The sequence below is a fragment of the Vombatus ursinus genome, unplaced genomic scaffold (assembly GCF_900497805.2).
Source record: "Vombatus ursinus unplaced genomic scaffold, bare-nosed wombat genome assembly UNPS02014779.1, whole genome shotgun sequence".
In the NCBI taxonomy this organism is placed as follows: Eukaryota; Metazoa; Chordata; class Mammalia; order Diprotodontia; family Vombatidae; genus Vombatus; species Vombatus ursinus.
Genome location: NW_020954557.1, coordinates 36,919,452 through 36,934,241, shown reverse-complemented (window position 1 = coordinate 36,934,241; position 14,790 = coordinate 36,919,452). Strand labels below are relative to the sequence as shown.

The window sequence follows — 14,790 nt, the reverse complement described above, 5'->3', positions numbered from 1 at the left end:
GGACAATTTGCAATCAATATTTGCACTGGGAAACTGTTAAATCACCTTCATCATCCGGAGTGACATTGTGGATGGTCATATAATGGCAACGGCCATCATTCCTAAAATTGTATTTCTGACTCTCGATAAGCTCTGTGGGCCCTTTGTACCAGGTAACAATGGCGTCGTCAAAGGACACTTCACATTCAAAGGTTGCAGACTGATGCTCGCTCACCACTATATTCTGTATGCGTCTTGTGAACTGAATGGGCTCGGCTGTTTTAAAAACAAAGATTAATTACAATTATGTTCTGTTGAACCTTCCCCCACCCCAGTATATGTATACATTTCCACATTTTTTTAACAAGAGACTGGTTAAAACAAAAGATAAAATACAAAGCACCCTCTCTCCCATTTTCCCATTTCCACCTGACAAAAGTAGCAGTAGAATACTTAGGATCTTTTCTACAATATTGATATTAGAAAACATTAAGAGACTCATTGTAGCACAGCCTTAGGACAAGATGAAGGTAATATAAAGAGATTTCTGGTACCTGAAGGATCTGAGAAGTCTCAGAAATATATTAAAATAAAGAACCCATGAAAGAGGAATATGCAGAAACTTATATAATCTGAGTTATGCCTTCATTTGGATATTTGAAGATTTGTCATTTTTCCCCATGTAGGACTCAGAAATTATCCTAAAATAACATTTTGTGGAATGCACAAAATTCCCTCTCAGACCATTTAAATGATTAGAGAGGGAGACCAGATGACGTTCATTCTGTATTCATCATTTCTGTATTCATTATTCTGTCAGCTTTTTTGGTGACTTATTATTCAAAGCAGTGAATAGAGCACTGGGCCTGGAGTGAAGAAGACCTAAGTTCAAATCTGACCTCAGACACTTACTACCTGTGTGACCCTGGGCAAGTCATTTAACCCTGTTTGCCTCAGTTTCCTTATCTGTAAAATGAGCTGGAGAAGGAAATGGCAATCTTTGCCAAGAAAATCCCCAAAACACGGTCACAAAGAGTGGGATATGACTGAACATCAACAATTTCAATTATAGATGATGGGTAGTGCAGTGCCTGCAACTAAGAACTGGACATCTAAATTTCTCGTATACTTTGGATCATATATTTTGAATTAATGAAGGCAGGATTTGGGATAGAAAGGAACCTATGGCATTATTTAATTCATTTAGTGCACAGTTCAGGGATCCCACTGAATAATCTTTGACAGCTGGTTATCCAACTCTGACTCAAATATCTCCAGTGAGAGGGAGATATTTATGAGAGAATATTTGTAAGGCACTTTGAAAACATTTGAGCTCTCTATCATTGTTAGGTAAAAAGACTCTTTAGGCATTCCTTTCCATTTGAAGTCAGCTTCAAGTGTTAAGAAAAAAAATTAATGTAGATTTAACTGAAATCTGCTTCATTGTAGTTCAATAAAAAAAAATCCTTGAAAAGAGGCAGAAGGAAAAGTGAAGATAACTTTTTATTTGGGTTGGGCTAGATGGTGATTGAAGATCCTTCCAGTGTTCAAATTCTATAATTCCATGAATTCCAAAATATTTTGGTTATATTAAGGGCCATGATGGAACTGAAAGCTGATTTGTTACATTTTCAGTGTGAGTATTTATACTTTAGAAAGGGGCAACTCTTACAAATCAAGCCTTGATTTACCATTTTGTTAATTGTCTAAACTTAAGAAAACGATGGAGAAATTGTTAATGCAGATTAAACTCAAAAGTATGTCGTGAACTTATTTTTCTTCCTGTAGAACAAGCTGTTAAACATTTACAAGCAGACCCCTGGTTTTATTCTTTCTTGAATTAGCCATATAAAATTTAAGAATATGTGTCAAACCCTGGAAAAGCAATTACCTATGCGTGTCCAATATCATACACTTCTACTATTGCTCATCAGTCTACATAATGGTTCTTCAAAATAAACAGTTTCATATACCAACCTTCAATTTTTAGCTCTGCAGATGTTTCAAGACCTTCATATTTGCAAGTATACTGGCCCTGGTCTTCTGCTCTAACATCAGCAATAGACAGTTTATGGACTTTGTGTTCCACTTCAGTTTTATATCGAGGTTGGGGTTTGAGAATCTTTCCATTTCTGAACCATTCAGATTTAACATTTGGCACAGAGAACTGACAGCTCATTGTACAGGTCTGACCTTCTTTTACAGTAACATCTTGAAGATGCCTCTCCCAAGCAGGTTCTGTTAGCATGATAAAAGAAATTTTAATAGATGTCACATCAATGCATTCAATGAAAAACGGATTTTGTATGTTTTTGTTTTTCTTAAACTGCATATACTTACCAATTACAGTTAGCTTTGCGCTAGCGATGTGTGGACCACAAACCAACCTATAATTGCCCTGATCTTTCAATTGACAGTCTTTGACTCTAAGTATATGTCGATCACCGTCAATGCTTATTTCATACTTAGGACTGGGGTTCAGTTTTTCGGTGCCTTTGTACCAGGAAAGCTTGATCTCTGGATAATTGATTTTAATGTCAATTTCAAAGACAGCATCATTGTCTTTTATAACAGTTTGATTTTCAATATCCTTGATAAGGGTGACCGGCTGAGGGTAAAAAAAGATTTAAATGGATCATTAATCTTACTTTAAAGTCCCCAGCATACAACCATATTTTGCAATAATTTATTTAATTTATTTATTACCTCTGTCTGTGACAGCCTTTGCTGGATAAATGCTACTAATTCTTCAAATTCTTTTTCATCTTTTTCAGACTTCTCTACTTCTTCAATTTCCTAAAGAAACATCAAAGTATTGTTTCTATACTACATGTATTTTAGTAAGGCCTTGTGATTTTAATTACAATAATAATTGACATCTATATAATCCTTCACATATATTATCTCACTCCATCCTCCCCACAACTTAGTGAGGTAGATGCTACAGATATTATTTGCCCTATTTTAGGGCCTATCTGAGTTCAAATCTGGCTTCAGACACTTACTAGCTTTGTGACCTTGGGCAAATCACTTAACCTTGTTTGCCTCAGTTTCCTCATCTGTAAAATGAGCTGGAGAAGGAAATGGCAAACCACTCCATTATCTTTTGCCAAGAGAAGCCCAAATAAGAGTCAGACAATACTGAAAACACCTGAACTACATCTTCATTACTTAGCATAGTTCCTGCCACACACCAAGTGCTTAATAAATATTAGTTGATTGAGATCAAGTACAACTCTTTCATTTTACAAATGAAGTGACTAAAGTCTAATTGGATTAAATTTTATTGCCAGGCTTACACAAAGTATCCCAAAAGTCTTAGTGCAGTTTAAGCTGCTGCTTCTTTTTTTTTTTTTTTTAATAAGCTGTATATACCCTATGTAACTAGTTAGTGGAGGAGACAGTTCTATAACCAAGATCTCCTAATGCCCAATCATTGCTTTTTCCTCTGAACCAAATAGGCTCATGACTATTTTTGTCTGTCCTTGGAAACCTCTGTGCTTGACACATAGAAGGCCCTTAATAAATGCTTGTTGATGGATTCATAATAATAATATTAATAATAACAACTAGTATTTATTTAGCACTTTAGGATGTGCAAAGTGCTTTACATATGTTAACTCATTTGATTATATGAGGAACTGGAAAACTTGTTACTCTCCTCATACCTTTTGTATAACCTGCTCAGTGATTTAACAGGGCTATGATCATGAATTTTGATGTTTAAAAAGTTGGAGAGACAGAATTTCTGGGTCATTAGTCATTTTATTAATAGTGCTAGTATTTTAATAAAAAGAGGTCAGTGGCACTCTTGAAAGAGTGGTGTTCCTGAGGGTGGCAATCAACTCTGATTTGTTAACAATTAATGAGAGAATGAATATTACAATGAGGGGCTGGACCTATTCTAATGAATGTTGATTATGTCATTTCCTTTTAAGTTACCCCTAGCCTTGGGCAATCTATTCAAAGAAATTATCCCCACCCAAACTAGAGTAGGGCACTATGGCTTCCCCACTTGGGAGGGGTCTGAAAAAGATTGTTAAGAAAGCTAATCTAATCTCATTATAAGTAATGTCCTTGAAGAAACTGAATTTTGAAATGAGCACTATGGATAAAGGATCTCCCCAAATCATTGTTTGTTAATAATTATTTCTCTCATAGTGCAGATTTACTCCAAAAGTGTAAATTGCAACTGCCTTAGTACGTATATTTCATGTGCTATTGTGCACCCCCACTCCTACACCCCAAAATAATTACCAGGCAAACTTCTGATAAGATCCCTCTCCCAACTCAGCTAGCCTGGTCCACTGTTGCACTCAACTGAAATGTTCACCTGCTTGGTGAGACCTACCAGACTTTGTGCTTTGCTAACATACCCTTTGAGAACCCAGGGCCTTGTCTCGGTGCTGCAATAAGGCATCAGAGTAGCTTTTGGTAGAGGAATATACAGCAACTCTGATCGTTCAGACTACGTATTATACATATTTCAATTAGGATTGGTCTATGTGATTTTTTTTTTCAACCTAGAACTCACCAATCTGTGTGTTTCTTCCTCTTGGCTTTGCTTTAATAATTCAAAGGCTTGGAGTAGGCCCCGGAAATCTGTAATCCCATACATACGGGCATATTTTTCATATTCTTTAGGGTCAACATTTTTGAGAAGTTCCATGATATCAATAGTCTCCTCTTCTCCTTTTGTTTGGATTGGAGTCCTAAGTGACAAAAAGAAGTTGATATCAAATGTAAAATATCTAGCTTCCATTTGTTGGCTCATCTTTTTCTTTAATAATTAATGATATAATAAAGAGCTCTACATCCTATGAACATTTAGAAAGTAATTTTATTCTAGTGAAAATTCCACTAATATGTTTAAAATAAGAGTGAGTAGAATTTGAAAACAGTCACACCAAGATACATTTTTGTCACAAAAGATAAAAAATCTTCAATCTGGCAAAATTTGGGATCAAATTTGACCATATTGTTTAAATGCAGGAAAAGAAAACAGAAGTTTCCCTGAAATTTAGACTCATATGACTATGTGTGGGCATCTAGGTGGCGCCATAATGCACAGAATGTCAGGGCTGGAGTCAGGAAGACTCATCTTGAGTTCAAATCCAGCCTCAGACACTTACTAGCTGTGTGACATTTGGCAGGTCACTTAACCCTGCTTGCCTTAGTTTCCTCATCTGTAAAATGAGACAGAGGAGGAAACAGCAAACCACCCTAGTGTCTTTGCCAAGAAAACCCCAAATGGGATCATGAAGAATTGTTCATGACTGAAATGACTGAATAATAACATGAATATGTGTGTATGTACATTTCCACAGGCATACTCAAATGCAGACATAATGGAGTATATGTAAATATGTGTATATATGTAAGTATATGTGGAAGACAAAAAAATTTTGTAGAAATTGCTCCAAGTTGAATTAGATTTAAATCTGTCACAATTTAGATAAGAGTACAGGAAATTTTGAGTGCCAAGAAGAAAATATCCCCCAAAAAAATTTAAATGAGAATTTCTCAAAAATATTGGAAAAAATCTTTAAAGATGTAGAATAATGAGGTTAGTTGAGACTGAAAAATTAGGATGAGATTTTTTTTCAGAATTCTATGAAATAAATTAAAATAAATGGCTGATAACACAGAAGATGATTAATATCTTAGGGGGAAAAAAGCACTGAGTCTTAAAAACAGATAAGGACTATTTTTCACAGATATAGCTAAAGATAATTTAGTCCTTCACTTGATTTCATCAATGTGTCTATTCTCTCCAACAATGCAGATTCCAACTCTTTCATGCCTTAGTAAAAAAAAATTATCATAATTATGGATAATTAGCTGATGAGCCTTCCTAACATAGCTGGTCCTCAGGCAATAACTATACAGTCTGTTGATGGACAAAAGGTCTCCAAAGCTTGATATGACCTGTGGGAGACTATGCTATATTGACAATGTTATAGTTTGTTGGAGAACCCAGGACCATCTTCATGCCACACAATGAAGCATTAGAGAAGTACTTTAGGAAGCAACTAAAGATGTATCACTTTAGTATAAATAATCAGCCACTGCCCATTGTTCTTATTTAAAACTTTAATCAATTTGACCCTAATGAACCATTATTTCCTCATAATTGCAATAGCTCCCATCAGTATTTTGTTGTGCTTTTTATATGCATGTAAATTTGTATTTATCTATTACTGATTTAATATACAAAGAAATGTGTTAGCTATTGTCTTGCTCTATCTCTCAAATCCTGAAGGGTAAAGATCATAAATCTCTTTAATGAACATGTAGAGAATAGACATTAACTTTTTTTTTTTACCCTGACAGTGAACATGCTTACACTTACCTTTTCAGCATCGCCCTAAGATCTCCTTCAATTTTCTCTTGTTTCTTTCTTTCATCCACCTGTAGGTTAACATTACTTTCGATTTCACCATGTTTATTGAATGCTACACATCTATACAATCCAGAATCAGTTTTTGTAGTATCCCTAATTTCCAGTTTTGCTTCGTCGCCTTTCTGCTGAATAAAAACTCGGCCTCCTTGGTTTAGCTGTCTCCACTTTCCCTTTGTCCATTTAACATTTGGAATTGGATCACCTCCAACTTTGGCAATGAATGTTGCCGTGGTTTCTGACAAACAAGAATAAAAATAGGTCAGTGTTGGGTTTCCTGAAATCTACCTGTTAATTATAAAATAAAACTCTATGAACAGTTCTCTACATAAGAACAAGCATGTGTGTATAGAAAGATGCAAAGCTTTGATCCAATACTTACTTTCGATGACTCTGATACTCTGGGGTTCTGAAACAAAGAAGAGTTTTCCATCCACTGCTGCTTTCTTAGCTGTAGGTACAGCAGCTGGTTTATCTGCAAAACAAATTTTAACGTCATAGTTTTCTCAGAGCAGTATTTTTTTTCTTCCTTGTGAATAGGCTCTAATATCAAGGTAAGTTTAAATAGCATCATGTGTTTATGTATTTAAGGTTTATAAATACACATTCTGTCTCGCCATTTGTATACATACATTTAAGCATATATGTAAATGAAATGAACCACAGAGGATTTCATAGAAATTTAGTTTGGTGACAATTGCTACACACATCAAATCAGAAATCAAACTAGTCATGTCACATCTTACATAAATATGCTGATGCTTCACTGGAAAGGTACTCTTAGGATTTATGCCAAGTGCTCACTTTATATGTAAAGCCTTTCAATTATTAGAGCCGTTGAATGTTGCACTAATTAACTATGACATAATAGACAGGTCATTGGAACTTGGAGTCAGGAAGATCCGAGTTCAAATTTCATCTCAGACACTGACTATCTGTGTGACCCTAGATAACTTGTCCCACTTTCCTCATTTCTAAAATGAAAGGGTTGGATTCCATTGCTTCTAAGGTTTTTTCTAGTGCTAAAACTATGACCTTTCTTACTCAGTTTTTGGTGAATTTGGCTTTTTAATAAGTAATATTACAGCAAAGCTTCAATGTTTTTTAGCTATCTTGACAGTACTAAATTTATTTTCTATTAACCAACTCAGCATTTTCACCTACTGTTTGCTGTTTCTAATACTTTCTGCCAACTCGGCATTTTCACCTACTGTTTGCTGTTTCTAATACTTTCTGCCTCTTCATCTCCACCTCCTGGCTTCTCCGACTTTCTTCAAGTCCCAGTTAAAATTCCACCTTTTATAAGAAGCCTTTCTAGATTCTATTTAATGCCAGTGCTATCCCTATATTCCTTATCTCCAATTTATGCTGTATGTAGCTTGTTTGTTCTTAGTTGTCTGCATCTTGTCTTTCTCATTAGACTGTGAGCTCCTTAAAAACAGAGACATTTTTTTTCCTTTTCTTTGTATTTCTAGGGCTTAGCACAATACTTGAACATGGTAGGTGCTTAATAAATGTTTGTTTATTGACTGACTTACCTCAAAGAAAACAATAAGAGTACTTGATACATATGATCACTGATAGGTATTTTTAAATCTCGTTTAATTAATGTTTAAGTTACCATGGTGCCACTAAGTACTGAATAATAGATATTTATTGATTTGACCGGGCAAGTGATGTTTTGAGATTACCGTACCTTTAACAGTCACTTTGGATTTGCAAGAGTCGCTTCCAGCCACATTGGAAGCTTTGCATACATAATCTCCTGATTCAGTTTTAGTAACTTCCTTTAGTTCCAGAACAGCTGTTCCATTAGCAAAGCTGAAACTGCATTTGTCAGAAGGTTTTACTTCTCTGCCTCCCTTCAGCCACTGAATCCTGATGGGCTCTGATCCTTGAACATGGCAGCTGAGTTGCAAAAATTCTCCTTCATTTACTGTCACTGGAGCAAGAGGCTGATCAAACACTGGTGGTTTTTTAGGCTCTGCAATCACAAAGTATTTTAGTGAGGGAAGAAAGAGGCAAGAGGGTTTTGAGTTTTAAGAAAGTTGACTAGATGAATCTAATAATGTTGCCACTAAATAACAATAAAAGTAGTGCCATTCAGTTTAATCATGTTGAAAAAGAGTAGCTTTCACTGTCCTGAGACAACAGTTAAAGTTGATGGTGTTTGAAGAACAGAAATGTAATAGATGAAACACAAATATTATTTTATACACAAAACTGACCAAGCATTTGCACATTGTCTAAGTACTATAAATATTGTACTATTCCTTAATGCAAACTTCCTTGTATCACAACACATTACTAATACTATTTAGATAACCTAGATTTATGCTGAACTTTACATGCTATTGCATCTATTGGTATTTCTTCTGTACACAGTAAGAGGCAAAAATCTATGATTCGAATAATCTGAGTGCCCAGATACATCCCAATACTTGTATTCTTTCTTTTGTTAATTTTCAGCTATTAAATTCAGTTATGGTCATTTTTATGAAACTAAGAATTTAGACTCAGTGTTCAAGTGAAAACAATCCCATTGGTTTGAAATTTACATTTTAAATGTTGTTATAAGCTTTTTAATAGCTGAAGATAAACTTCAAAGAAACAAAAACATAGGGATATGGGTTCTCAGATTACTGAAATTTTATTTTGTTTTGTTTTTTGCTAGAGAATGGTATCATTGTTATGATAGATGACTTTGTATACTCTGCCTCACTTAAATCCAGTTATTGTGACTTCAACCTCTAATTTAGCAAGAATTATTTTGGGATGTGAGTTACAGTGGCTGAAACTTTGGCCCATATTTGTTAAATGATATATATTTTACAAGACAACATTAGGCTAGTGGAAAGAGTGGATATTCTACAAAATAGTATATGTGGATCCATAATAGCTTTTTTAAAGAATGCACATTTTCTTCTATTACTTGGTTAAAGTCAGAGAAAAGGTCTATTAATAGGTAATAAATGAGTGAATAAAATATAACAAGGAGCTAAGTCTGAAATGAACTGACCTTTGACAACAATTGAAGAGGTACATAGAGCAGATCCAGCATCATTGGACACTTTGCATGTATACAAACCAGCATCAGACATCCCTGCTTTCTTAATTTGTAGAAATAGGGCATTGTTCTTGAATGATATTTCACAATTAGCACTTGGGTGGATCTCCATGTTATTTTTATACCAAGCAACAGTTATAGGTTGGGAACCAGCAACCCGGCCTTCAAGTTTGAAAGAGTTCCCTTCTGTTTCTTCCACTGTTTCAGAGAGTTTTTTAGTGAAACTTGGTGGTATCAGCCGTTCTGTAAGAGATTGCATCACAAACAATAAGGGATGGAAAAGTAGGTCACTGATAAAAGACTCCTCAGTGTCTCAGTAATCATCAAATTGCATCTGCTCCCTAATCATAATGTGAGCTCCCACCAGAGCTCTAATTAACTATTTTTGTACTTGGGGCAGGTGGGTGTGAGGGAGAAGGAGGTAAGACTCACTGTTGGGGAGGAAGCTAGCCTAGGGCAAAATGAGGTTCTATGATTGAAGGGATTGCTGCTGCTGTTAGGGGCTGGATGGGAGGCAGGGGAAAAGGTTTGTAGAGATGAAATCCAAATGTGGGGAGTATGGTAGTTAGGGATGGAAATATCCTCCTGTAGGAAGTTGATACATTCTTGTTTTTGGAGGCAATCAGGTTAGGTAACTTGCCCAGGGTCACATAGCTGGCAAGTATCTGAGGCTGGAGTTGAACTCAGGTCCTCCTCACTTCAGGACTGCTGCTCTATCCATTGGGCCACCAAACTGTTCCAAGTTTATATGCTTTTGACAAGTGGCCAAAACATATTGCAGATCAAGGCAGGCAGGGTAAAGGAGAAAGCCTTCCAGGAAGGAAGAACATGTCATCAAGGCTTCACTATTAGCCCTATCCTAGTTAGAATCCTATTGCCCATCATGAGTTTACGTAAATTTGCACTCTGACTTTGAGCTACATAAAGCTGTTATTTCCAGGAACAGAAATTTACCAAGAAAGGGAAAATGTTTTTTAAATAATAAATTAAAATTAAATTAAATAAAAAAATTAAAATTTTCTTATAAAATTTATAGACCACTATGTACAAAGTTTTAGAAAACATAGGTTAAAGAATATAGTATTCTTTTTACCAAGCAGGCTTAAAATATCTTAGTGCAGGTTTAAAATAGTTTAAAATCCAAAAGTCTTGGTGTGATTTTAAGCTTTAATAGTTTAAAACTATTGTTATTTAAATGATAAATAAACCATTATGTAAGAGTTTAAAACTGCACTAAGACTTTTGGGACATCTTGAATAGTTTCTTATATATAGTTTTAAACAATGCTTATAATTTTTTTCCCCTCTATCTTATCCAAGTTGGAAGTGTAATGATCACTCATGGGCCCAATCACAATATAGATCGGTACAGAAGTTTTAATCTTAGAATCTTGTCCATTTTCCCAAAGTGGGCCATTTTGCCCATTCTTTAAGTATTCCAAGAAGGCTCTGCTCTCAGGGGCTCCCACCTTGGTGATGGACCTAGCTTAGACAATCTTTTGGGTCCCAGCCCTATTGCAGATCAGAGCTTCCAAACTCAAGAGATCAACCAATTTCAGCCTCCCCCGTAGCAGGAATTACAGAATAAGTCATCATTTCTGCCCAATGCTTATTCCTACTCAGTTTGCAGAACCGGTATCCTTGGCTTCTCTGTATGTGTGTATCATAAGTAACCCATCATCAGGATGAAATGAAAAAGGACTGTACTTCTGGGTGTGCCACACAATCTGAATCCTCCTTACCTTTTATGTTAAGTTGGGCTGTACATGAATCCTTTCCAACTTCATTCACAGCATAACAAGTGTACTGTCCAGAGTCTCCTTTGTCAACTTTTACAATAGTCAGATGGGCAGTATTCTCCAGGTAACTAATTTGATAGTTTCCTCCACTTTGTATTTCTTTGTTATCTTTGGCCCAGGCGACCTTAATTGGTTGAGTTCCAGTAACATGGCATTCGAAGTCAGCACTTTCTCCCACAACAGTATCAACTGGGACAACTGGTATGTCGAAGAAAGGTGGATTCTTTCCCTCTGTAAATCAGTAAGGAAACATATTCCCAGTGTTTATATTCATAAAATATACTGGTTTGTAAAAAAGTGATATCTCCTTATTACCAGGATGTGAATGGGTGTGTTTACGTATGTATATATATGCATGTATATATACATACACACATATATATCTTTTAAAAATTGCTTATTAAATATGAAAAATTTTTTAAAATCCACCAACCTGTGAGGATGAGCCTGGCACTGGAATTGGCAGATCCAATAGGATTTGTAGCTGTACAGGTGTACTGACCCCCAAGGCTCCTATCTGTTTTGAAAATATTCAGTGTTGCTACATTATCTAAAAATGAAGTCTGCACATTTTGGCCATCTCTCAAAGGTTTACCATCTTTAAACCAAGACACCTGAATGGGTTCTGAGCCACTTATTGCACATTCAAATATAACTGGTAGGCCAACGGTTTCTTGAATGTCTCGCAATTGTCGAGAAAATGAAGGTGGAAGCTTTTGCTCTGTAAGGAAACAGAATCAGGCAATGAATGACTGGATGTTTTCAATTACTGAACACCCTCTCATAAACTTTGCACAGATAATGTACTTTCTATACACTCAGAAGCATTAGTACATTCTCTTGAGTTGGGCTAAGGAAACCATCTTGTTTAAGTTTTACTTTAAGGTCAGCTCTAAAGTTTAGAAGGAGCATAAAGCTGTAGGATAACTGGGGAAAAACTGGCTTCAAGGAATAGACTATCTACCATCTTCAGGCCATCTTACAGTAAAGGGGATCAACTTTAGAAGCCATGGATTTAAAGTAAAGCCAAACAAAATAGGATGAGTGCTAACTTTGGAGTGAGATATCCTAGGTTAGAATTCTACCTACATGACCTTGGGATATCGTGAATATAAAGCATTGGATTTGGAGTCAGGGAGACCTAATACAAGTCCCATTTTAGAAACTTACTAGCTGTGCAATACTGGTTAAGTGATTTAACATTTTTGTGCCTCAATTTCCTCATCAACAAAATGAACAGGTTGTACTCAGTGGCCTCTAATGTCCCTTATAGTTCCAAAATCTGTGATGCTATGATTTCTATGGGCCTCAGTTTCTTTGTCTTTTTAATGGGGGTTGGACTGAATGAGACTTTAAGGTCCCTTAGAGCTCTAAATCTATAGTCTTATGAGGATAATTTTTCATACAAAATTATTATGTGAATGAATAATTATGTCCTAATTCCAAATTAAATTATAATTTCTCATCTTTCTTATGAAAGGTTTGGGGAGTTAGCTGTTGGGGAAATTAGATTAGATAATGTATTTATTAAGTGCTTACTACTAGACAGGTACTTAAAAACAACAATTTAGGAAGAAGGCCCTGATGAGATAATTTAGATGAAGCTCAAAGGAAGAAAGTACTTCATTAATTTTTAAAATACTCACCTTGAACAGTAAGGAAAGTTGATGATGACACTTCTCCCACACTGTTTTCAGCTTTGCAGATATATTCTCCACTGTCATTGATGTCAACCTGGTTGAAAACCAGTGTAGCAACATTATTCCTGAAATGCATCTTGAGGATAGAGGTGGCTCTTAATTTCGTATCTCCTTTGTACCAAGACACAGCAATTTCAGGGGTGCCAGCAACCTGGCATTGCAAAGAGGCGGAATCTCCCACCGTCACTTTAACAGGCTCCATTTGTTTTACAAAATAGGGTGGTTCTAAAACACAAGGGAAGATAATCAGTGGTGAAAGAACTCTAGACAATGGGCACAAGTCCTAAAAAATGAGATATGTCATTGGAACCTACCTAATATCAATATTTGTGCAGAGCAAGAATCCTTCCCAGAGGCATTCTCAATGTAGCAGTTATACTGTCCTGCATCTTCCACTGTGCAGCTGGGAATTTCTAGGATAGCAGATTTGTCTGTCGCAGTCAGGCTGCATTTTTGAGATTGAGTTATATTCAAGCCATTCTTCTTCCACGTCACTGAAATGGGTGGAGTTCCAGTGTATGTCCCTTCCAGAATCAATGGCTTCCCTTTCTCTATGCTGTAATCATTTAGTCTCTTCACAAATTTGGCCGGGGCTAGAGAGAACGAGATAAAATGACCAGGTCAAGCACACACATTCACACACATGCACGCACACACAGAGATTTTAAAATGGAAGAAGGCATGTAAGGGACCAACCTTTTACATAAAGATGCGTTGTACAAGAAGCCTTGCCGGCCTCATTACTAACTATGCAGGTGTAATCTCCACTTTGTGATGTATCTACCTCAAACAGCTCCAGTTCAGCCACTGACTCATCAAAAGAAACATTACATTTGTCTCCTGGTAGTAGTTCAGTGCTACCTTTAAACCAGCTAACATTGAAAGGAGGAGTTCCTCGAATGATGCTCGTGAAAGTTACATTTGTTCCAGTGAGAACATCCATAGGATCAGGCTTCTGCACAAAGGAGGGTGGTTCTAAACACACACACACACAGACATATATAAAAGAAGGTTAGTATTTGTATGATAGGGGGTAATGAAAACATTTTATAAGCTATGCAGCACAGGATAGGGCCTTAAGCGCAGTAAGTGCTCAGTAAATACAGCTTGAAAGAAGTGAGAAGCAATGATGCTGAAATTGAACCAGATTCTCTTAAATGATCTATTTCATTCTTCCTTTTTCTTTCTTTTTTTTTTACTGACCTCTTACAGTCAAGGCTGCACTACATTCATCAGATCCAGCAACATTTGTAGCTATACAGGTGTAATCTCCTTCATCTGACTCCTCAAGAGCATTCACAGTCAGAGAACAAGTATTATCTGTTAGGGTAGTCTGGTACTTTCTTCCACTGGGGATCTCATTTCCCTCATGGTACCAGGTGACAGAAATCGGAGGTGATCCATAGACTTTGCATTCCATTACAACAGAGGAACCATATAAACCATTTGTCTCTTTCAATCTTCTTGTGAAAGATGGAGGCACAATTCGGTCTAAATAAAGGAAAAGCAAAGAGTGCAAACAGTTATTTAAAAAAGATTTAAAAAGATAATTTCTATCTTTTTGCTAAAAAGGTCTTTTACTTTGATCCACACCATTTGCTTTAGTATGGAAGAATTCATAAGAAATTTGTAACATCAGAGGCCTCAAATACTAATCAGGAGGAGCTGCTGGTTTGATTTCCCAAGATTTCATTGATAGTGTTTGATTGTTATTCTAGTTCCTTCTCTTTTCAATAGATGAAAGGATGCTGTATCATGAATGGAACAGACCATGTTGCCTTATCCACGGATACAATTTTACTCTGATCATTTAGAAATAAAAATGGAGCTAAACTCTTTAAAATGG

General features: G+C 36.1%; 1 protein-coding gene across 1 annotated transcript in view; it reads right to left on the bottom strand.

Annotated features, from left to right (window-relative positions):
* Positions 1-14,790, bottom strand: part of TTN (titin) — a 325,691-nt gene that overhangs the window by 196,365 nt on the left and 114,536 nt on the right. The window contains exons 91-105 of the mRNA XM_027865699.1: positions 14,148-14,435; positions 13,641-13,919; positions 13,259-13,537; positions 12,891-13,169; positions 11,678-11,965; positions 11,188-11,475; positions 9,399-9,689; positions 8,076-8,363; positions 6,762-6,854; positions 6,332-6,617; positions 4,514-4,691; positions 2,686-2,775; positions 2,320-2,587; positions 1,957-2,217; positions 46-255 (exon numbers count right to left, since the gene is read on the bottom strand). Of these exons, the coding sequence (XP_027721500.1) occupies positions 46-255; positions 1,957-2,217; positions 2,320-2,587; positions 2,686-2,775; positions 4,514-4,691; positions 6,332-6,617; positions 6,762-6,854; positions 8,076-8,363; positions 9,399-9,689; positions 11,188-11,475; positions 11,678-11,965; positions 12,891-13,169; positions 13,259-13,537; positions 13,641-13,919; positions 14,148-14,435 (3,666 nt within the window). The remainder of the gene's footprint in view (positions 1-45; positions 256-1,956; positions 2,218-2,319; positions 2,588-2,685; positions 2,776-4,513; positions 4,692-6,331; positions 6,618-6,761; positions 6,855-8,075; positions 8,364-9,398; positions 9,690-11,187; positions 11,476-11,677; positions 11,966-12,890; positions 13,170-13,258; positions 13,538-13,640; positions 13,920-14,147; positions 14,436-14,790) is intronic.